Here is a 23,200-nt window from a genome sequence, read left to right on the forward strand (position 1 = left end):
CTTTCAGAAGTGTTCTATAGTTTTTAGGGTATAGATCCTTTACCTCTTTGGTTAGGTTTATTCCTAGGTATCTTATGCTTTTGGGTGCAATTGTAAATGGGATTGACTCCTTAATTTCTCTTTCTTCAGTCTCATTGTTAGTGTATAGATGCCATTGATTTCTGAGCATTGATTTTGTATCCTGCCACACTACCAAATTTCTGCATGAGTTCTAGCAATCTTGGGGTGGAGGCTTTTGGGTTTTCTATGTAGAGTATCATGTCATCGGCGAAGAGAGAGAGTTTGACTACTTCTTTGCAAATTTGAATGCATTTAATGTCTTTTTGTTGTCTGATTGCTGAGGCTAGGACTTCCAGTACTATGTTGAATAGCAGTGCTGAGAGTGGACATCCCTGTCTTGTTCCTGATCTTAGGGGAAAGGCTCCCAGTGCTTCCCCATTGAGAATGATATTTGCTGTGGGCTTTCTGTAGATGGCTTTTAAGATGTCGAGGAATGTTCCCTCTATCCCTACACTTTGAAGAGTTTTGATCAGGAATGGATGCTGTATTTTGTCAAATGCTTTCTCTGAATCTAATGAGAGGATCATATGGTTCTTGGTTTTTCTCTTGCTGATATGATGCATCACATTGATTGTTTTACGAGTGTTGAACCAGCCTTGTGTCCCGGGGATAAATCCTACTTGGTCATGGTGAATAATTTTCTTAATGTACTCTTGGATCCTATTGGCTAGTATCTTGTTGAGATTTTTTGCATCCATGTTCATCAGGGATATTGGTCTGTAATTCTCCTTTTTGGTAGGGTCTTTGTCTGGTTTTGGAATTAAGGTGATGCTGGCCTCATAGAATGAATTTGGAAGTACTCCATCTCTTTCTATCTTTCCAAACAGCTTTAGTAGAATAGGTATGATTTCTTCTTTAAACGTTTCATAGAATTCCCCTGGGAAGCCATCTGGCCCTGGACTCTTGTGTCTTGGGAGGTTTTTGATGACTGCTTCAATGTCCTCCCTGGTTATTGGCCTGTTCAGGTTTTCTATTTCTTCCTGTTCCAGTTTTGGTAGTTTGTGGCTTTCCAGGAATGTGTCCATTTCTTCTAGATTGCCTAATTTATTGGCGTATAGCTGTTCATAATATGTTTTTAAAATCGTTTGTATTTCCTTGGTGTTTGTAGTGATCTCTCCTTTCTCATTAATGATTTTATTAATTTGAGTCTTCTCTCTCTTCTTTTTAATAAGGTTGGTTAATGGTTCATCTATCTTATTAATTCTTTCAAAGAACCAATTCCTGGTTCTGTTTATCTGTTCCACAGTTTTTCTGGTCTTGATTTCGTTGAGTTCTGCTCGAATTTTAATTAACTCTCTTCTTCTGCTCGGTGTAGGATCTATCTGCTGCTTTTTCTCTAGCTCCTTTATGTGTAAGGTTAGCTTTTGTATTTGAGTTCTTTCCAGTTTTTGAATGGATGATTGTATTGCGATGTATTTCCCCCTTAGGACTGCTTTTGCTGCATCCCAAAGATTTTGAACGGTTGTATCTTCAGTCTCATTAGTTTCCATGAATCTTTTTAATTCTTCCTTAATTTCCTGGTTGACCTTTTCATCTTTTAGCAGGATGGTCCTTAACCTCCACGTGTTTGAGGTCCTTCCAAACTTCTTGTTGTGATTTAGTTCTAATTTCAAGGCATTGTGGTCTGAGAATATGCAGGGGACGATCCCAATCTTTTAGTATCGGTTCAGACCCGATTTGTGACCCAGTACGTGGTCTATTCTGGAGAAAATTCCATGTGCACTTGAGAAGAATGTGTATTCAGTTGAGTTTGGATGTAAAGTTCTGTAGATATCTGTGAAATCTATCTGGTCCAGTGTATCATTTAAAGCTCTCATTTCAAAAAAAAAAAAAAGCTCTCGTTTCTTTGGAGATGTTGTGCTTAGAAGACCTATCGAGGGTAGAAAGATCTAGATTGAAGTCACCAAGTATAAGTGTATTATTATCTAAGTATTTCTTCACTTTGGTTATTAATTGGTTTAAATATTTGGCAGCTCCCACTTCGGGGCATATATATTGAGGATTGTTAAGTCCTCTTGTTGGAGAGATCCTTTAAGTATGAGATAGTGTCCCTCTTCTCCTCTCACTACACTCTTCGGGGTAAATTTTAGTTTATCTGATATAAGGATGGCTACCACTGCTTTCTTTTGAGGACCATTTGCATGGTAAATGGTTCTCCAACCTTTTCTTCTCGGGCTGTAGGTGCCCTTGTGTCTAAAATGAGTCTCTTGTAGACAGCAAATAGATGGGTCCTGCTTTTTTATCCAGTCTGAAACCCTGCGCCTTGTGATGGGGTCATTAAGCCCATTCACGTTTAGAGTTACTATTGATAGACATGAGTTTAGTGTCATCATGATATCTATTTAGTCCTTGTTTTTGTGGATTGTTCCACTGAACTTCTTCTTAAAGGGGAATTTTAAGAGTCCCCCTTAAAATTTCTTGCAGAGCTGGTTTGGAGGTCACATATTCTTTCAGTTCCTGCCTGTCTTGGAAGCTCTTTATCTCTCCTTCCATTTTTTTTTGTTTGTTTGTTTTTTAAATTTTTATTTATTTATGATATATATATATAGAGAGAGGCAGAGACACAGGCTGAGGGAGAAGCAGGCTCCATGCACCGGGAGCCCGACGTGGGATTCGATCCCGGGTCTCCAGGATCGCGCCCTGTGCCAAAGGCTGGCGCCAAACCGCTGCGCCACCCAGGGATCCCTCTCCTTCCATTTTGAATGAGAGCCTTGCTGGATAAAGTATTCTTGGTTGCATGTTCTTCTCATTTAGGACCCTGAATATATCCTGCCAGTCCTTCCTGGCCTGCCAGGTCTCTGTGGAGAGGTCTGCTGTTACCCTAATACTCCTCCCCATAACAGTCAGGGATTTCTTGTCTCTTGCTGCTTTCAGGATCTTCTCTTTATCTTTGGAATTTGGAAGCTTAACTATTAAATGCCGAGGTGTTGAACGGTTTTTATTGATTTTAGGTGGGGAATCTCTCTGTTTCCTGGATCTGAATGCCTGTTTCCCTTCCCAGATTAGGAAAGTTTTCAGCGAGGATTTGTTCAAATACATATTCTGATCCTCTGTCCCTTTCGGCGCCCTCGGGGACCCCAATTAAACATAGGTTTTTCTTCCTCAGGCTGTCGTTCATTTCCCTTAATCTATCTTCATGGTCTTTTAATTGTTTGTCTCTTTTTTTCTCAGTTTCCCTCTTTGCCATCAACTTGTCTTCTATGTCACTCACTCGTTCTTCCACCTCATTAACCCTCGTCATTAGGGCTTCTAGTTCGGATTGCATCTCATTCAAGTGATTTTTTAATTTCTGCCCGATTAGATCTAAATTCTGCAGTCATGAAGTGTCTTGAGTCCTTTATGCTATTTTCTAGACCCACCAGTAGCTGTATAATAGTGCTTCTGAATTGGCTTTCTGAAATTGAATTGTAATTCAGATTTTGTAACTCTGTGGGAGAGAGGACTGTTTCTGATTCTTTGTTTTGAGGTGAGGTTTTCCTTCTAGTCATTTTGCTCAGTGCAGAGTGGCCAAAAACAAGTTTGATTGGGAAAAGGAGAAAATGAGAGAAAGAAGGAAAGAAATGAGAAAAAGAAAAAAAGAGGAAAAAAGAGAAGAAAAAGAGAAAGAAAAAGAAAGAAAGGAAAAAAGGTTGGGGGAAGCAAATAGAAATCAAAAAGCAAAAAACAAACAAACAAAATAAAAACGGGGGAGTGTCCTCCGATTCTGTATACTGTAAGTCCCTTGACTTCCCCTGGAACTTTCCAGGGCTGCTTGGTCAATAATTTGTTTTTCCCCTGTCCCTCTAGCTGGTCTTCTGGGGGAGGGGCCTGTTGTGCTGATTTTCTGGTGTTAGCACTTGGGGGAGCTACTCTGCCCCCTGCCTGGTATAATAGGGCTCAGTGAGTAATGTTTATCCTGTTTATCAGGTGAGGCTACTGTGAGGTTCAGTGGGGGTTGTTTACCCTGTGAGGCCCCAGGAGGAACAGCAACAGTGGCATCGGCCAGCTCTGGAGCCCTGGAGTCAGTCTGTAGGAGCCTGGATGATCCGGGGAAAGGGCCGCTGATCTGCTCAGCTCCCGGCCACCCGGTGGCAGGATTGTCCTCACTGTTCTGTGCCCTCCTGGCCTCTGCCTGTCCCGGGTGGAGGCCGCATCCTGGGCTGTGTCCCCGGCGCCCTGGGCTCCCTGGCCGGTGCTGTTGGATTCATGCTCCCGGCCGCGCAGCCCCCTCTCCACGGAGCCTCTGCCTGAGCCGCCCCAGATCTGCTATCGGGTCCAGCTGTTCGCGCTGCAGCCCTTTAGAGAGCTCGGCCCACTCTCCCTGGGGGCAGGTGTCTGTTAGTGTCCGAGGGAGCCCAAGAGCATCCCCGCCCTCCTGGGATCCTGCTCTAACTCCCTGCCAGCGCCTTTCGACCCGGGAAGATTGGTGAAGCTCCTGCCTCTCCGGGCGGGGCTTTCCTGTCCTGGGGGCACGTGCCCCGGCCTTAGCCCGGCTCTGTAGCATTCCAGCTGTTCTCTCTTTATTTTTTTTTAATTTTTCAAGTGAATGTTTTATTTTTTTTTTTTGTTCTCTCTTTAAATCTCAGGCCGAATTCATAGATTTTCAGGATGATTTGAAGGTTATCTAGGTAATTTGGTGGGGACAGGTGACTTGGAGACCCTACTCTTCCGCCATCTTCCACCCAGACACCCTAGGAAAGGCTTTCTAGATGTAAGGGGAAAGTTGTAGCGTAAGGTTGAGAAGAACTAGAGGGTCAAGACTGGACAGAAGGAGTGAGAAGGGCGTCCCTGGCAGGGCACAGGCTTATCTGACGAAGGTAAGTCAGGATGTGATGAGCTGAGTAAGGAAGGAGGTGATGGGCCTGAAGATAGGAGAAGAATTAGGGCGGGACTCTGACAGCTGGGTCAGAGGGTCTGGACTAAACGAAACTATTAGAATAATCGCAGATTAGTATACAGAGAAAGAACATTTCTGAACATGGTGATTGAGAACAATGTTTCCCTGTGTTGTTATAAACTGAATTTGTGGCAGCCTCTCTCAGGATTCCCGATTATGGGTTTGCGCTCTCTTCTGTGCATTTGGTTGTTCATTTGTTTGTTCTGCCTTCTACCTGATTCTGTTGGAGAAATAAAATATGATTATTTAGTTCCCATATGTTTTGTTCTTTATGTTGATTCTTTGGTTATCCTCATACTTTGTCTGTAGATCTACTTTCCCTCATCTTCAGGAAAAGTAAGAAAAGTGCAAGTACCACACTGCACAACACAATTGAGGGAAACAGAAATTATCAAAAGCATTGACCATCTCTGATCCTGCCATTCAGATGGTCCTCTGCTGAGATCCTGATCAGAGTCCATGGATGGACTTTGAAGAGTGTAGAAAATTTTTTTAAGGTGACCCACCTCAGAGGGGTCTTTGATTTAACAAATGTGAAGAACCACTGTTATGTCTTTGTTGGGAGGTAGGGGGTTTAGGAGCTCCCCAGAGAGAGAAACGTGGTACAAGCATCGTTAGTGCTAACTGTAGAAGCCTCCAGTACAGTTGAAGGAGCTGAAGGAGAAAGAGGAATTGGGAAAAGGGAAATGGGTTCAGAGGGAACTAGAGGAAAGGTGCTCCATCTTCCCTGTTATCCCCCCCCCTTCCTAACAGGTATTTCTTCTTTGTATTCTCCATATCCTGGCAATCACAGGACTCTGGTTTCCCTTCATGTTAAATCTCCTGAATGCCTGCCATTTATCAGGGTCTTTACCAGGTCCTCTCAAAACATTATCTCCTGCAATTCCTGTGTGCAATCTGCAATGCACGGAGTAGGGTCAGTCCTACCCTCAGTTATAGCATGTTCGTACCATCACTTGCTGTCAGGCCCCTTTGCAATGCATTTTATTTTCTTCTCTCATCTTTATCTCTATTTTCATTTCCCCTCCTCACAGAAATGGTGGACTGTACATTCCTGGCCATCAGTACAGCTAAGTGGATGACGCAGAATGAGGAGAAATGGGGATCAAAATACCATCTGACCTTGGGCAGGTGATTTGGTGCCCAAGGGTGTAAAAAGAGGAAACTAATATTTATATTTTAAACTCAGATGATATATACAAATGTTTCTGTAATTGCAATGAAACATCTAGTCTGTGAATTAATGTGTCATTACTGAAACTCAAGTACCTTCTAACTCTGGGAAACGAACTAGGGGTGGTGGACGGGGAGTTGGGAGGTGGGTGGGGGTGACTGGGTGATGGGCACTGAGGGGGGCACTTGATGGGATGAGCACTGGGTATTATTCTATGTGTTGGCAAATTGAACACCAATAAAAAATAAATTTATTAAAAAACCTCAAGTATCTTGTACATATCCCATATGTGAATCATTGCACAATACATTTATACTCTGTTGGGTCTTGCAGCTTAATTACTACATGAAACTGCATGAGTTAAATGAACGAGATGGGTTTATGTCATGTGGTATGTAAAAAAGGAGAATGCCGGGGTATTTGGCACTTTTTCTGGGTGGAAAGCAGGGTTTATTTTGCTATGATGTCCTTCGGTGTCAGCTTCTGTTATATTTGGGCTACAACAGGTGACATGGGACTTCTGAGCTTTGGTTGGTGGGTTGAATAATGAGTTCAGGAAAAAATTATTGTTTACTATGTTTTAGGCATTGTGAAGGGATAACATATGCCAGAAGAAATATGAGACAGCACCTTTGAAGCCTGAGGAACCAATGGAGGCAGCCCCAACCCAACTCTGCTTAACTTAGCCTCACTGAACTTGATCTGCGACTCTCTGCCCCTTGGATTTGCTACAGCTCTCTGATTCTAGAATCCTCTTCAATTCCAACTAGAATGCTGTGTCAGGCACTTCGAAGATTTGGTAAAAAGCTGGTGCGCAAACATCCGCTGGAGCAATCTGTGGCTGAGACTGCCCCTGCCAGAACTCAGAACACTCTGGATTTAGTGGCCCTGGGTGTGGGCTACAGAATGGGTATAAGTGTTTATATTCTGGCTGGGGAGGTGTTTGGAGTTATAGCAGGACCAGCCATTGTGATCTGCTTTTTGGTGGCTGGCCTAACTTCATTGTTGGCTGGGTTGTGCTATGCAGAGTTTAGTGCCTGGGTTCCCCACTCTGGCTCTTCATATCTCTACACCTATGTCACTGTAGGTGAACTTGGGGCTTTCATCAGTGGCTGGAACCTCATCCTTACCAATGTTGCTAATGTAGCATTTGTTTTCCGAGCCTGGGCCTTAGCTTTTGACAGACTTTTTGGGAACCAGCTCTCTCAGATCTTGCACGGGAGCATTTCATTGCATGTTTCCCAGGACTTTATAGAAATTCTAGGCTATTTTGTTGTGGGCCTTGTGATGGTGTTCGTGGAATTCCTGATTTCAAACATTAGACAGTTTTTCCTGGTTGTTACCAAAGTTTTTGCATCAATGAACATTTTGGTTCTCAGTTTTATCATCATCTCTGGCTTCATAAAGGGGGACCTACACAACTGGAAGCTCACAGAAGAGGACTACATAAAGGCTGGACTCAATGACACCTCTAGCTTGGGTCCTCTGGGCTCTGGAGGATTCATGCCTTTTGGCTTCCAGGGGATTCTCCGTGGAACAGCTACCTGCTTCTTTGTTTTTAGGAGTTTCACCATTATTATTACCAGAGTTGAAGAAGCCCAGAATCCTGAGCGTTCCATCCCAATGAGCATTGTGATTTCACTGTTCATCTCCACATTGATGTATTTTAGTGTCTCTGCAGCACTTACACTTATGGTGCCTTACTACCAGCTCCGGTCTGGAAGCACCATGCTAGAGGCATTTCTTCATATTGGCTGGGTCCCTGCCTACTATGTTGTAGCTTTTGTAATTTTCTCTAATATTTTTTTACACATCTTTGGCTTTACATCCTTTTTCCTTCGGATTATATGCAAGATGGCAGAGGATGGCCTCCTGTTCCCTGTCCTTGCCAGGATCCAAACTGGCATATGCTTTCGCATCACAGCGATTGTCATCTTTGTTATTATTGCAGTAATCATGGCTTTCTTTTTCAGAATCATTGACCTTGTGGATCTCAGGTCACTGACGTCTCTGGTAATTTCATCTCTGATATCTTTTGGGGTTCTTATCATCAGGTATCTGCCCAAAAAGAAGAGTGAGGGAAGTGAAGCTGAGGTGCAGGAGGAGAATGAAAGAAATGAAGCAGAGGTGCAGGAAGAGAATGGACCCATAGCAGAGAAGCTGACTCTACAGGGACTACTCTTTCCAGGCAGCCCCACCCCCACCCCACTCTCTGGCCGGGTTGTCTCTGTTTGCTTCTCACTCATTGCTCTGCTGCTGACTCTTCTTTGCCTCGTGCTGGCACGATGGCCAGATATACTTTCTGGAGACCCAGTGTGGATCACTGTGGTTGTGCTGCTCCTGGTGCTCATCACTGGGATCACTGGGGTCATCTGGAGGCAGCCACAGAGCTCCTCTCCCCTTCACTTTAAGGTACCTGGTCTGCCTCTCCTCCCTCTCCTCAGCATCTTTTTGAATATTTACCTTATGATGCAGATGACAAGTGGAACCTGGGCCCTATTTGGTGTCTGGATGCTGATTGGGTTTGCTATCTACTTTGGCTATGGGATCCAGAACAGCTTGGTCGCTAATCACTCTTAAGTTGGGGTCAGAACTGTAGATCTTGAACTCCACTAGTACATATTTGGTTGATATCATCACACCTGAATGCAGTGTGGTCCCCTGAACAATAACGGGGAATACTCCTAACACATGCAAAGCAAGGCCTTCCATGAGATGTTGCCGAGGGTACACTAACAGAGCTTTGTATTTATTGTAGAGTGACAGATGTGTTTTTTTTCTTGTTTTTTAAACTGTCTACTTTTCAGTTGTGTCTTACCTGCTTACTGGCTTTAGAAAAACTCTTAATAAAAGAGCTAGAAATTTTTTTTTGTTTTCTTTGTGTTAATATCTAGTAGTGGAAATACTGGATCGTATGGTAAGTAGTTCTATTTTTAATTTTTTGTGGAACTTTCATACTCATTTCCATAGTGTCTGCACCAATTTATATTGTCACCTGAAGCGCATGAGAGTTCCTTTTCTCCACATCCTCACCAACACTCTTTTATTTCTTGACTTTTTTTAGTTGTTATGACAGATGTAAAGTGATATCTTATGTAGTTTTAACTTACATTTTCTTGATGATTAGTGATGCTGAGCACGTTTCCTGTATCTATTACCCATCTGATATGTTCTCATTGGAGAAATGTTTATTCAGGTCCTCTGCCCATTTTTTAATGGATCATTTGGTTGTTTTTGGTATTGAGTTATAGAAGATACTTATGTGTTTTGGAAATTAACCCCTTATTGGAGATAGGTCTTGCAATATCAAATTAGGTACTTTGCTTTTTGTTTTGCTAATGATTTCCTTTACCGTGCAAAATGTTTTATTGACATGAAGTCAAAGAGATATATGCACTTCTATGCTTATGGCATCCTTATTTACAAAAGCTAGCATATGGAAGCAACACAAATGTCCATTGACAGATAAATTCATAAAGAAGATGTGGTGTGTGTGAGTGTATTAACATATAGAAATACATATCTATATAGTTTATAATGGAGTATAATTCAGTAATGAAATCTTTCCATTTGTAACTACATGGATATACCTAGAGGCTATAATGCAAAGTGGAATAAGTCAGTCAGAGGAAAACAGATACTATATGATTTCACTCATATATGTACTTATGAAATAAAACAAAAAAATAGAAAAAAAGAGATACTTGAAAAAAAAAGCAAAATTAAAGATCGGGAACTGGTGGTGTCCAGCAGAGAGATGGTTGGGGGGATGGGTGAAATAGATTAAAGGAATTAAGAATACACTTATATTGATGAGCCCTGAATACGTATTATTGAATCATTATATTGTACACCTAAGAATAAAATAACAACATGGTATGTTAATTATACTTCAATAAAAAAATAAAAGAAACAGAGAAATCCCCCAAATATGAAATATGATCACTGACTTTAAGGAGCTTGAATTCGTAGCTTCATTCTTTTTACTTTTTCTTTTTTTAAAATTTTATAAATTAATTTTTATTGGTGTTCAATTTACCAACATACAGAATAACACCCAGTGCTCATCCAGTCAAGTGTACCCCTCAGTGCCCGTCACCCATTCACCCCCACCCCCCGCCCTCCTCCCCCTCCACCACCCCTAGTTCATTTCCCAGAGTTAGAAGTCTTTATGTTCTGTCTCTCTTTCTGATATTTCTCACACATTTCTTCTCCCTTCCCTTATATTCCCTTTCACTATTATTCATATTCCCCAAATGAATGAGAACATACACTGTTTGTCCTTCTCCGGTTACTGTGGCCAAGTTCAAAAAGGGTGTTGCCTGAGTTCTCCTCTGGGATTTTGATGGAATCTTGTCTCACATTTAGATCTTTCATCTATTTTGAGTTTATCTTTGTGTATGGTGCAAGAGAGTGGTCCAGTTTCATTCTTCTGCATGTGGATGTCCAATTTTCCCAGCACCATTTATTGAAGAGAGTGTCTTTCTTCCAGTGGATCGTCTTTCCTCCTTTATCGTATATTAGTTGACCATAAAGTTCAGGGTCCACTTCTGGGTTCTCTGTTCTGTTCCATTGATCTATATGTCTGTTTTTGTGTCTTTTTTTTTAACTTAAATTCCATTAGCCGACTTATAGAACATCATTATTTTCAGATGTAGAGTTAAGAAATTCATCAGTTGTGTATAACACCCAGTGCTCATCACATCACGTGCTCTCTTTAATGCCTATCTCCCAGTTACCCCGTCCCCCCCCACCTCCCCTCCAGAGACCCTCAGTTTCTTTCCCATAGTTAAGAGTCTCTCATGGTTTATCTCCCTCTCTGATTTCTTCTCATTCTGTTTTTCCCTCCTTTCCTCTATGATCCTCTGTGCTGTTTCTTATATTCCTCATATGAGTGAAACCATATGATAATTGTCTTTCTCTAACTTATTTCTAAGAAGCTTAAATTCTAATACAAGGGGTAAAGCATAGCTGAAACACAGGGCATTGTCATGAGTAATAAGCAGATAATGTGTCTTGCAAATTCAGAGTTGAGGAAATCTTTTGTGGCTGGCACGGTGGTGAGAGTTGATTAGAGAAACCAAAGAAGATTTTGCAGAGGAATGGCATTTGAATTGGTTCTCTCCAAAGACAGATAGGATATTCCACACAGGGAAAGCAGGGAGAGATTGCAGGCAGAGGGAACACTAGGAAAAGCAGAGGAAAATGAAGCAGAGCACACAGAGCCAGCTGTGTAGTTTGAGCCATGGCTGTGTGAGGGGGCAACAGAGCATGCAGAGGTGGATTGCAGCCAGTGTTTTCCTCTGAGCACAAAGCACTTTGGCCTTGAACCCACTACCCATGCTGAGAACCCTGGGGGCTGGTTCTTCCACTTGGTGACATCTGCATTCTTGGACTTTCAACTTTCTCTATTGTTGTCTGCTCAGCAGGGCTCTTTCTGAGCCCTGCTGAGAGCCATGTCCTGGGTCCTGGTCTGGTTTCCACCACTAACCAACAATGTAGGCTTGGATAAGCCTCTCAGTGTCTTCCATGCTCTGCTTATTTATGTGTAACTGGATCAGAACTGATAATTTCTGACTTATCTGATCTGTTTATTAACAAACTTCTAGGATTTCCTCTGGTTCTTCTGTCCTGTTATTCTCTCAACTAGATCTGTCTACTGCATGTGATCTGAACCTGCATCTTGCCCACTTTCCCTACAATCCATTGTTGGAACTGTAGAGGTCCAATACATAACACCACATTTCCCCTACTATGTTTGGAACCAAATGATGAATTAAGACATAGAAATAGATGATTAATCCTCAGCTTTAGACCTGTGGCCTAATTGTTTTGTTAGTCGTGCATCACTCAGACAGATTGACTGACTCCTCATCATACATAGTGCTGAGCATGCTTGCCTCCCAACACAGGAGAGAGATTACTTTTATTAGATTTTCGTGTGTATCAGCACGTTGGAATGCATGTGTCCTGTGGGCAGGTTGGTTCTGGATGAAAAAAGAACACTGGTCTTAGGTAATGGATGAGAGTTGCTTGGCATCAGATGAGCACTATGGAAAATCTGAAAAATTTGGAATTAGGAGCACAAAAGGATGGGCCCAGGCTGGGGGAATTGCATTTGGGGAAGAGGAGAAGTATGCATAGGTCTTGGCTGCCCTCCTGCCTCCAGGCCTCCTGTGTCAGTCATTATGCCAGGATTTGGCACGCTGCCCATTTTGGTAAAATGCCTTCCTTGCCTACAGTGGAGTCTGCCTGGGCTCAGGGGCTCCTGTGGGGCAAGCATTGGTTGGGTTGGAACTGCTGCCAATTCTGTTTCCCCCTCTTCATATGATGGCCTGAAAGGGACTCGGAGGTCATGGTAGTCATGCCTCGCCTCAGGGTTGTATTGTCCCTTAATCAAATGCGTGATAACTTGATGATACTAATTGAGGAGGCTATGGAGGTTAGGGGATGAAATAGGAGTACCTAACTGGTGTCCTGGAAATTAGGATACTTCCATCTTTCAAAAGTTTTAAAAACATATTTATTTATTTGGCAGAGAAACCTGAAGGAGTGGCAGGCAGAGGGAAAGGCAGAAGAAGGCTCTCTAACTGAGCAGGAAGCCCAATGGGAGGCTCCACCCCAGGACCCTGAGATCATGACTTGATCATGATCAAAGGCAGATGCTTAATTGACTAAGCTACTGAGGCACCCCTCATCTTTCAAAAGTTTAAAGGAGAGACCAGATGACTGCATAAGTGGTTACACCTGGGTAGGAACCAAATTAAAGCATTTTAAGGGATTTTTAAAATGATTTTTAGTGGGTTATTGACAAAAAATATGAGACTTATATTCCAGAGACCTGGAGTGATTGGCAATGGAACAATATTACCAGGTGGGCATTTGGGAATGTTCTTAAGTTTCAAGAGTTTGTGTACCTCATTCCTTATAAGAATGGGTGATAAACAGAGGTCAATATTGATGGAAAATAGATGAAGATTGAACATAAAGAAGAATTATCTGATTTTACAGGATGACAGGGGGATGGGAGGGTGCCGGCTCTCTGGCTATAGGCATTACTGTCTCACTTGGGTTTGGAATGCCTCAGATAGGCTCCTACCAAGAAACAGGGAAATGTACAAAATGAAATCTCAAAATCTTTGTTATCCCAAGAATTCTCCAATCAACTTCTTAAATTAGAGACTGGGATGGATGTGTGGTGTATGTAAGGTGGGGAGGCATGAGGATAATGACTGACAGAAGGAAAAAACAATCTTATTAGAGCATTGAAATCTGCTACATGTTTGAAACAGAGCTTGGATTTAGGAGAACAATTTACATGGTAGGGCTCAAATAAGAGTTTTAGGTTTCCATGTTCTTTTTCTCTCCATGTATTTATCTCGTCTCATTGATGAGATTTAGAAGTGCCCTAGGGAAAAGAGCATATATATTTTTTTAATTTCAAATTTATTTAATTTATATTTAGTCAACATATATGGTTAAAGTAGTTTCAGGGATAGAATTTAGTGATTCATCACTTATATATAATATCCAGAGCTCAACATAAGTGAGCATTACTTTTGTATATTACTTCTTTATATCTCCAATGCTCACAAGATGAGGATGGAAATATTACCTACCACTTGTTGAGTACTAAGTCTTATACTTAACAATTTACATAATCACCTATTTAATGCAAAAGTTTAATAAGGTGAGTATTGTCATCCCCATTTTACAAAAGTTGAGACTAAGGCTCATTTGTGCAAATGACTAATGAAGCTAGTATTTGTACCAAGTTTGAGCGAGCCTGTACTCTGCACAGAATAGTGGCTCATTGATTCTTGATGACATAAACTAATTGAATGGCAGTGGATAAATCTAAATAGTGAATAATTAGTAAACAATGTCTATGTATTTCATGGCATGTCGTCAGAGAAGCTTCGTGACACTGTAGCTCACACTCAGACATTCCTTTACCCTCATTGTGCCCCATCCTGCAGTCAGGATCTTGGAAAGGGGGTGAATGCATATGTTCATAAAGCACCTATTTGAAAGTCATGTGCATGTACATACTGTATGGATGTACGTGTTTGAATTTGGATGGAAACATGACCTGCAGTGTGGGTATGTTTATCTCCGTAGGCTATAAATATGAGCATTCTTGTTAGGCTTCTTAAGTATGGTGTGTATGTATGTGTGTTTGTGTGTGTGTTATGTGTTGTATGTACATAAAACCTGTAAGAGTTCAACCAGTTATAAGGCACTAGCTTCCTTCTTTCACTGAACCTGGATGGTGTATTTGTAGCAACCCTGATTTTTATTTTTTATCCCAATTCAAGGAAATATCAATGAGTTTCCTTTCTGGAAAGTTTATGGCTAAGATGCTGTGGAGCCCTCATGAATCTGCTACAATCCAAACATATTGGCAGAGAAAGAGAAATAGTAGCCATAAGACAATGACCTCATGTCCATTACTTTCTTTTTTTTAAGATTTTATCTATCCAAAAAAAAAAGATTTTATTTATCCATTCATAGAGACAGAGAGAGAGAGGCAGAGACACAGGCAGAGAGAGAGAAGCAGGCTCCATGCAGGGAGCCTGACGTGAGACTGGATCCCAGGTCTCCAGGATCACGCCTTGGGCTGAAGGCAGGCGCCAAAATGCCGAGCCACCCAGGTGTCCCTGTCCATTACTTTCTAGCCTAATAACAGCTGCCCTTGTATGTACACCCCCCATGTAACCACCTTCCCTCTCCTAGATCACTCTAATGGAAGGCACTAAGAAAAGCCATTTAATTTACTTCTTTGTTTCCAAGTATGATTCTTTTTTTTAAAAAAAATTTGTAATTATTTTTTATAAATGTATTTTTATTGGTGTTCAATTTGCCAACATATAGAATAACAGCCAGTGCTCATCCCGTCAAGTGCCCACCTCAATGCCCGTCACCCAGTCACCCCCACCCCCCGGCCACCTCCCTTTCCACCACCCCTTGTTCGTTTTCCAGAGTTAGGAGTCTCTCATGTTCTGTCTCCCTTTATGATATTTCCCACTCATCTTTTCTCCTTTCCCCTTTATTCCCTTTCACTATCCTATATATTCCCCAAATGAATGAGACCATATAATGCTTGTCCTTCTCTGATTGACTTATTTCACTCAGCATAATACCCGCCAAGTATGATTCTTTCTTTGAGTCATTCCAGAAACAGAAGAACTAAAAATTGTACTAATTGAGGAATCTACAGTTGAAACTCAGAAAATGGCCATCTGTAAAAATAATTTCATAGAAAGGAATGATCTTTGACAGATACAACAATGGTAAGAGGAGTTGGATAAAGTAAAGTACTCTTTACTCTGTTTACTTCTTTAGAAAACTTGAAGCCAAACTCCTGGAAGCAGGAGGTGGGATGACCTGCACATGTTTTGAAGGCAGACGCAGCACAGGAACTGCCCTCCTCCACCTTTCAATGCTTGTAGTGGGGAGAAGTTATTTTTTGGTAAAGATTTATGGGAGAGAGAGAGAGAGAGAGAGAGAGAGAGAGAGAGAGAGAGAGAGAGATTCCTCAAGTAGACTCCCTGCTGAGCACAGAGCCTGATGTAGGGCCCAATCCCTGGATCCCGAGATCATGACAAGAGCTGAAATTAAGAGCTGCCTGCCCAATAGACTGAGACACCTAGGCACCCCGGGAGATTTTTAGGATGGGATTTAATGACAAACTTTATATCTGATATTTCAGAGCATCTCTCGTCGAGAAAAGGAGGAAATATAGATATTTAAAACATATAGTATCAGAAGATTGAGGAAAATTGAGTGTTGAGATGGAAAGAGAAGGAGTTTCTCCTTTTCCCCAGGGATGCAAATTACCTAACTTAGTTTGTATAGTATATGTTTTTCTTTCTTTTGTGCTCTTTTCAGTAATGAAGTTAAGAAATCCTTTGAATCTTATTAAACAACTCAGTGGGGGGTGAGAGATGAGACACATATGGATGGAGGCATGTCCATATGGATGTCTCATGTGAACTGTACACCCCTTCAATAAGATCAGGTGTAAGAGAAGTGGGGATAAATGGACCCTGAGCTGGGACCCAGGTCCTGGCTGCTGTCTTCCATACTGAAAACCTCCAGCTTCTGCAGTTGTGGCCTTGAATTGAACTACTCCTTGCGTTTTACTCTCTACTGAAGAACAAAAGTTCAATATCAACTGATGCTCAAAGTCAAAAATCCTTTCCAATACCTATTTCTTTTCCTTAGAATTCCATCCTCCCAATCTCTGACTAATGAAATGCTACACAATCATTATAGCCCAGTTTAAATATTACCCCCTGCCCACAGCTTCCTGGATAAGCTACTCCAGAAGCAATGTATTTCCTCTGACCTCCTCTGTTCCTTTGTTTTTTTTTTTTTAATAAATTAATTTTTATTGGTGTTCAATTTACCAACATACAGAATAACACGCAGTGCTCATCCCGTCAAGTGTCCCCCTCAGTGCCCGTCACCTATTCACCCCCACCCCACGCCCTCCTCCCCCTCCACCACCCCTAGTTCATTTCTAGGGGTTAGAAGTCTTTATGTTCTGTGTTAGAAGTCTTTATGTTCTGTGTCCCTTTCTGATGTTTCCCACACATTTCTTCTCCCTTCCCTTATATTCCCTTTCACTATTATTCATATTCCCCAAATGAATGAGAACATACACTGTTTGTCCTTCTCCGATTGACTTACTTCACTCAGCATAATGCCCTCCAGTTCCATCCACGTTGAAGCAAATGGTGGGTATTTGTCGTTTCTAATGGCTGAGTAATATTCCATTGTATACATAAACCACATCTTCTTTATCCATTCATCTTTTGATGGACACCGAGGCTCCTTCCACAGTTTGGCTATTGTGGACATGACTGCTAGAAACATCGGGGTGCAGGTGTCCCGGCGTTTCATTGCATCTGAATCTTTGGGGTAAATCCCTAACAGTGCAATTGCTGGGTCGTAGGGCAGGTCTATTTTTAACTCTTTGAGGAACCTCCACACGGTTTTCCAGAGTGGCTGCACCAGTTCACATTCCCACCAACAGTGTAAGAGGGTTCCCTTTTCTCCGCATCCTCTCCAACATTTGTGGTTTCCTGCCTTGTTAATTTTCCCCATTCTCACTGGTGTGAGGTGGTATCTCATTGTGGTTTTGATTTGTATTTCCCTGATGGCAAGTGATGCAGAGCATTTTCTCATGTGCATGTTGGCCATGTCTATGTCTTCCTCTGTGAGATTTCTGTTCATGTCTTTTGCCCATTTCATGATTGGATTGTTTGTTTCTTTGGTGTTGAGTTTAATAAGTTCTTTATAGATTTTGGAAACTAGCCTCAGCAATCAGACAACAAAAAGACATTAAAGGCATTCAAATTGGCAAAGAAGAAGTCAAACTCTCCCTCTTCGCCGATGACATGATACTCTACTTAGAAAACCCAAAAGCCTCCACCCCAAGATCGCTAGAACTCATACAGCAATTTGGTAGCATGGCAGGATACAAAATCAATGCCCAGAAATCAATGGCATTCCTATACACTAACAATGAGACTGAAGAAAGAGAAATTAAGGAGTCAATCCCATTTACAATTGCACCCAAAAGCATAAGATACCTAGGAATAAACCTAACCAAAGAGGTAAAGGATCTATACCCTAAAAACTACAGAACACTTCTGAAAGAAATTGAGGAAGGCACAAAGAGATGGAAAAAGATTCCATGCTCATGGATTGGCAGAATTAATATTGTGAAAATGTCAATGTTACCCAGGGCAATTTACACGTTCAATGCAATCCCTATCAAAATACCATGGACTTTCTTCAGAGACTTAGAACAAATTATTTTAAGATTTGTGTGGAATCAAAAAAGACCCCGAATAGCCAGGGGAATTTTAAAAAAGAAAACCATAGTTGGGGGCATCACAATGCCAGATTTCAGGTTGTACTACAAAACTGTGTTCATCAAGACAGTGTGGTACTGGCACCAACACAGACACATAGATCAATGGAACAGAATAGAGAACCCAGAAGTGGACCCTGAACTTTATGGTCAACTAATATTTGACAAAGGAGGAAAGACTATCCACTGGAAGAAAGACAGTCTCTTCAATAAATGGTGCTGGGAAAATTGGACATCCACATGCAGAAGAATGAAACTAGACCACTCTCTTGCACCATACACAAAGATAAACTCAAAATGGATGAAAGATCTAAATGTGAGACAAGATTCCATCAAAATCCTAGAGGAGAACACAGGCAACACCCTTTTTGAACTTGGCCACAGTAACTTCTTGCAAGATACATCCACGAAAGCAAAAGAAACAAAAGCAAAAATGAACTATTGGGACTTCATCAAGATAAGAAGCTTTTGCACAGCAAAGGATACAGTCAACAAAACTAAAAGACAACCTACAGAATGGGAGAAGATATTTGCAAATAACATATCCTCTGTTCCTTTATGTCAGTCTCCCCATGGCTGTCTATCTGTGCATCGTCTTCAGGTGTGGTTACCCCATTCTTCCCTTTCTCCCTCACTTTCCTATAAGCTTCTGGAGTGGGGAATCTGGGCCCTGTATATTTTTATATTCTCCCCATTGGGCTTAACACCGACCTAAAGAATTGATAAGTAACTTTCATGTGTGGTATACAGTTATGGCAAATGAGGTCATGGGTAGAGATGTAGAATAGGGGCATATATGACAAAGGATATTACTGGTAATATAGGCCTAGACACGATATTTTAAGAGATAGATCATAGTATTAGAAAATGTATATCCAGGGATCCCTGGGTGGCACAGCGGTTTGGCGCCTGCCTTTGGCCCAGGGCGCGATCCAGGAGACCCAGGATCGAATCCCACTTCGGGCCCCCGGTGCATGGAGCCTGCTTCTCCCTCTGCCTATGTCTCTGCCTCTCTCTCTCTCTCTCTCTGTGTGTGTAACTATCATAAATAAATAAAAAAAAAGAAAATGTATATCCCACCAGTAGATTTTTTCCCGTATTTATATATTTTTCATTGTTGTTCATTCTTTCTCTCATTCAAATATAGAGATTTTCCTCATGGGAAATAGACAATAAGCAAGAAAACAAATGTTCAAATAATTACAGAGTGTGCTGTGCCTGAAGGACACTCAAAGGAAATAAACAGGGTCTTATGATAAGAAATAACAGGGAAAAGGAGTTAAGATGGCCCAGCTTGGATAAGAACCTGGCTTTCTGACCACAGGGACTCTATAGGTCCCGCTTCTCCAAAGTGCCTGTCCATTTGTGAGGATCAGAGGTGTGCGTTGTGTGTGCCCGGAGCAGGAAGGAGTGTAGTTCTTCCTACTGCAGCAAGTATCTCTCAAAACAAGCAGTGTGAATCCTCTGGGTACCATTCTGGACTATGGAGCAGAGAGGTAGGGTTCTGCCTGAAGCAGAAGTACAGTCTGCGCCCATGTGCAGGACACCACTTACAGAGAAGCTGCTCCCAGTGGGGTGAGGGGAGGATGAAGAGAAGTGAGGGCTACAAATTCATTAGAGGAAATTATGGTCACCCACGTAAGATATTCTTTTTTTAAAAATTTTTTTTATTTACTTATGATAGACACAGAGAGAGAGAGAGAGGCAGAGACACAGGCAGAGGGAGAAGCAGGCTCCATGCACCGGGAGCCCGATGTGGGACTCGAACCTGGGTCTCCAGGATCGCGCCCTGGGCCAAAGGCAGGCGCCAAACCGCTGCGCCACCCAGGGATCCCCCACGTAAGATATTCTTAACAGTGTGAGGTGTAACCTCAGCGTGACCAAGGAGGGCAGGGCCTTTGTGAGAAGGGCAACCTTACTCTTGAGCTAGCAACTCAAAAGTGTTATCCCAATAGGAAGCAGAGTCAGGAAAGGGTTAGTGGGTATAAAAGCTCCAGGTACCAGTCTCTGATTCCTTTTATCCACTCCCAAGTCTTTCCAAACAGGTTACTATGCAAGAGACAGAAACGATTGTTACCAACTTGTGCCAGGAGGAGGAGGCAAGAAAGTAGTCAAAGGAAGACCCTGGTAATGACAGAGCTGGCTGAGGCAGCTGGGATACTGGCAAACTGCCTTCTCCTCACAGCCTGGGTTGTCTTCAGCCTTAGAGCAGGGATCCAGGAATGACTGGGGGCCTAAGGGTTGCTCTCCCTCTTTCCCATCCTTGTAACTCATCTACATCTCCTACCTAGTCAGTTATTCCTGCCTTCTTTCTAGGTTATGTCCACTTACTCTGTTCCTCTCAACCTTCTTTATCTATGATTCCAACTTTCAAGAGATAAGAAGATAAGTTTTAAGGGCAGCATCTGTGAGGGTGTGGGATTTGGACCCAGCAAGAGGCATGGTGGTCAGACACCAGGAAGAACCTGATAGGCACTGACAACCTGGCCTCAGCTCCTCCTGACTTATCTACCCTAATAGATTGCTGAGGTAAAAGTGACAGAGACTTAAATAAAATTGGTTAGGTTAAGGGGTCCAGAAGCCCTCTTAGCTTGATGTCTAACCTTAACACTATCCTAATTATGAGGAATCACTGGCAAGTTGGGGAGGACTTCTCTGGGGATAATGGTGTCCCCAAATGCATTCTTTAACCAGTCATAAGGAAAGTGGGGCCATCCACCAATTCCACAAGTCACAGTTAGCCTCATGAAGTGGAGTGAGCTCTGGTATTAAGGAGGTTTTATTTCTCAGCCTCATAGAACTGGTGAAGGTGAGAGTTGAATTACATAGTGGCCCAGGAGTCCATCCCATTGTTCAGTTGTTCAAGTCATCATATGCCCATCAGGTCCTGTTATTATCTCCATAGAGTTATAAGCACAAAGATTGTCTATATATGAGTTACTATGACAATTTCTCTGAAGTATTCCTCAAGTTATCTAGCTTAGGCAAACAACAAATGTTCAAAGACAATTAATCGAAACTAGAATTTAACATCCACAGAGGTGTGTTATTGAAACATAATTTTGTCTTTAAAATCATCCTCAATTCCAAAGAAATCCATATAGAGTCTAATTTATTTGGAAGACAAGTCCAATTTTAATAATATTGGCCTAATTATTTACAGAAGAATAGTGTTTGACCTTATAGGTTCTGTCAGACTTGCTTTGCTGGAACTTTTCTTAAGAAATCTCTTGTTTGGACTTTTTAATAGCCTCTGGAGGCCAGAATACAAACCAACTACTTGCCATCAGACTTGCCTGCAATATCCATAGATTTGGGTGAAGTCGTCCTCTTGAGGTGCCCCAAATATTATGAGGTTTCCTACACCTGCCAAGAAGTGACATTCTTACCTCACCTTGTAAGGCTGCTGAGAGCTGTTAAGCAAGGGATCTGGCCAGCATTTCCCAGGGGCTTTATGGGCTCTACAGATTCAACCTTAGTTCCTTAAAGTTGTCTGGTCCTAATTCAGTCTATACATGTCTCTCAAAAGTGAATCCCAGTCACAGCCTTGGCAAAGTAACCAATGTTTCCAATGTTGTCCTCTTACAAGGAGAACAGATTCTTACTGAGCACCTACAAACATCTACAATTGTCATGAAAGAAAAAAATTACAGAGAGTTTCTGAACTCTGGAGGTTCAGATTAAAAGTGAAGTTAAATGTTTCAATTTGTTCAGGAGGCAACATTTCACCATGTGTCTGTAAGTCATAGATACCTTAAGAGAAAGTTTCCTCAAAACTGGAAGAGCCAGCATTAGAAAAGCAGCAATGTTTCTTTTTTTTAAGATTTATTTATTTATTTGTGTGAGAGAGAGAGAGAGAGAGAGAGAGAGAGAGAGAGAGAGAGAGAAAGAGAAAGAGAGACGCAGAGACACAGGCAGAGGGAGAAGCAGGCTCCATGCAGGGAGCCTGATGTGGGACTCGATCCCAGGACTCCAAGACCACGCACTGGGCTGAAGGCGGCACTAAACCGCTGAGCCACCTGGGCTGCCCTCAAACAAGAGTCATAAAAACTATAATCATATAAGAAATAGTGAAAGGTATTATAAGGGAAAGGAGGGGGACTGAGTGGGAAAAATTAGAGAGGGAGACAGACCATGAGAGGCTCTTAACTCTGGGAAACGAAGAAAGGGTTGTGGAAGGGGACGTAGGCAGGGGGTTGGGGGGAACTGGGTGACAGGCACTGAGGAGGGCACTTGATGCGATGAACACTGGGTGCTATACTATATGATGGCAAATTGAAGTTCAATAAAAGAAAATTAAAAATAAAATAAAATAAGTTTTAGCTAAAAAAATAAAAATAAATAAAAACTATAATCATCTCCCTCCATTCATTCAGCCCCAATGTAACTAATTCTTATTTGTCTTTGAATGCAGGTTTTCCATTAGGTCCAGAAAATTTTACTCCGTTTAGTTTTTTGGGTTGTGTTTTTTGTTTTTTGGGTTTTTTTGTTTGTTTTGTTTGCTTTTAATATACCTGTATTTATCAAAAACCCTGTATTTATCAAAAATCCTTTCAATGACTCTCCTTGAAAAGGAAACTCATTTTGCAAGAGCATTAAAACAATAAATGTGAATAATAGAAGACTCAAAAGTGGACATGGTTCAAGATCTGGTGAAAGTTCACGATAATGCAGTTGTCAAAGAAATCTGGTTATTTCTGTGACACACAACATTTCATAATTAGAGAGTCAAGTGATGACCTTATACGAGGACATACCTGGTTACCCCAACCCCTCACCCACCTCCCCTTCTGCAACCCTTTGTTTGTTTCCCAGAGTTAGGAGTCTCTCATGGTTTGTCTTCCTCTCTAATTTTTCCCACTCGGTTCCCCTCCTTTCCTTTATAATCCCCTTCACTATTACTTATATTCCCCATTTGAGTGAAACCATATGATAATTGTCCTTCTCCGATTGACTTATTTCACTTAGCATAATACCCTCCAGTTCCATTCACATCGAAGCAAATGGTGGAGATTCATCCTTTCTGACAGCTGAGTAATATTCTATTGTGTGTATATACTACATCTTCTTTATCCATTCATCTGTCAAAGGACATTGCAGCTCCTTCCACAGTTTGGCTATTGTGGATATTGCAAGTGTCCCGGCGTTGCACGACATCAGTATTTTTGGGGTAAATACCCAGTAGTGCAATTGCTGTGTCATAGGG

At 41.8% G+C, this 23,200-nt stretch overlaps 1 protein-coding gene across 1 annotated transcript; it reads left to right on the forward strand.

The window, feature by feature from the left end:
* Positions 1-6,881: 6,881 nt before the first annotated feature.
* On the forward strand, positions 6,882-8,690 carry LOC129505482 (cationic amino acid transporter 3-like). Its single transcript, XM_055318507.1, has one exon. The coding sequence runs from the start codon at positions 6,882-6,884 to the stop codon at positions 8,688-8,690; it is 1,809 nt and encodes a 602-aa protein (XP_055174482.1).
* The last annotated feature ends 14,510 nt before the right edge of the window (positions 8,691-23,200 follow it).

This window comes from Nyctereutes procyonoides, unplaced genomic scaffold (assembly GCF_905146905.1).
Source record: "Nyctereutes procyonoides isolate TBG_1078 unplaced genomic scaffold, NYPRO_anot_genome, whole genome shotgun sequence".
Lineage (NCBI taxonomy): Eukaryota > Metazoa > Chordata > Mammalia > Carnivora > Canidae > Nyctereutes > Nyctereutes procyonoides.

What these genes read in the sequence shown, in the direction of transcription:
- LOC129505482 (XM_055318507.1), top strand. Translation starts at nt 6,882, where the DNA reads ATGCTGTGTCAGGCACTTCGAAGATTTGGTAAAAAGCTGGTGCGCAAA.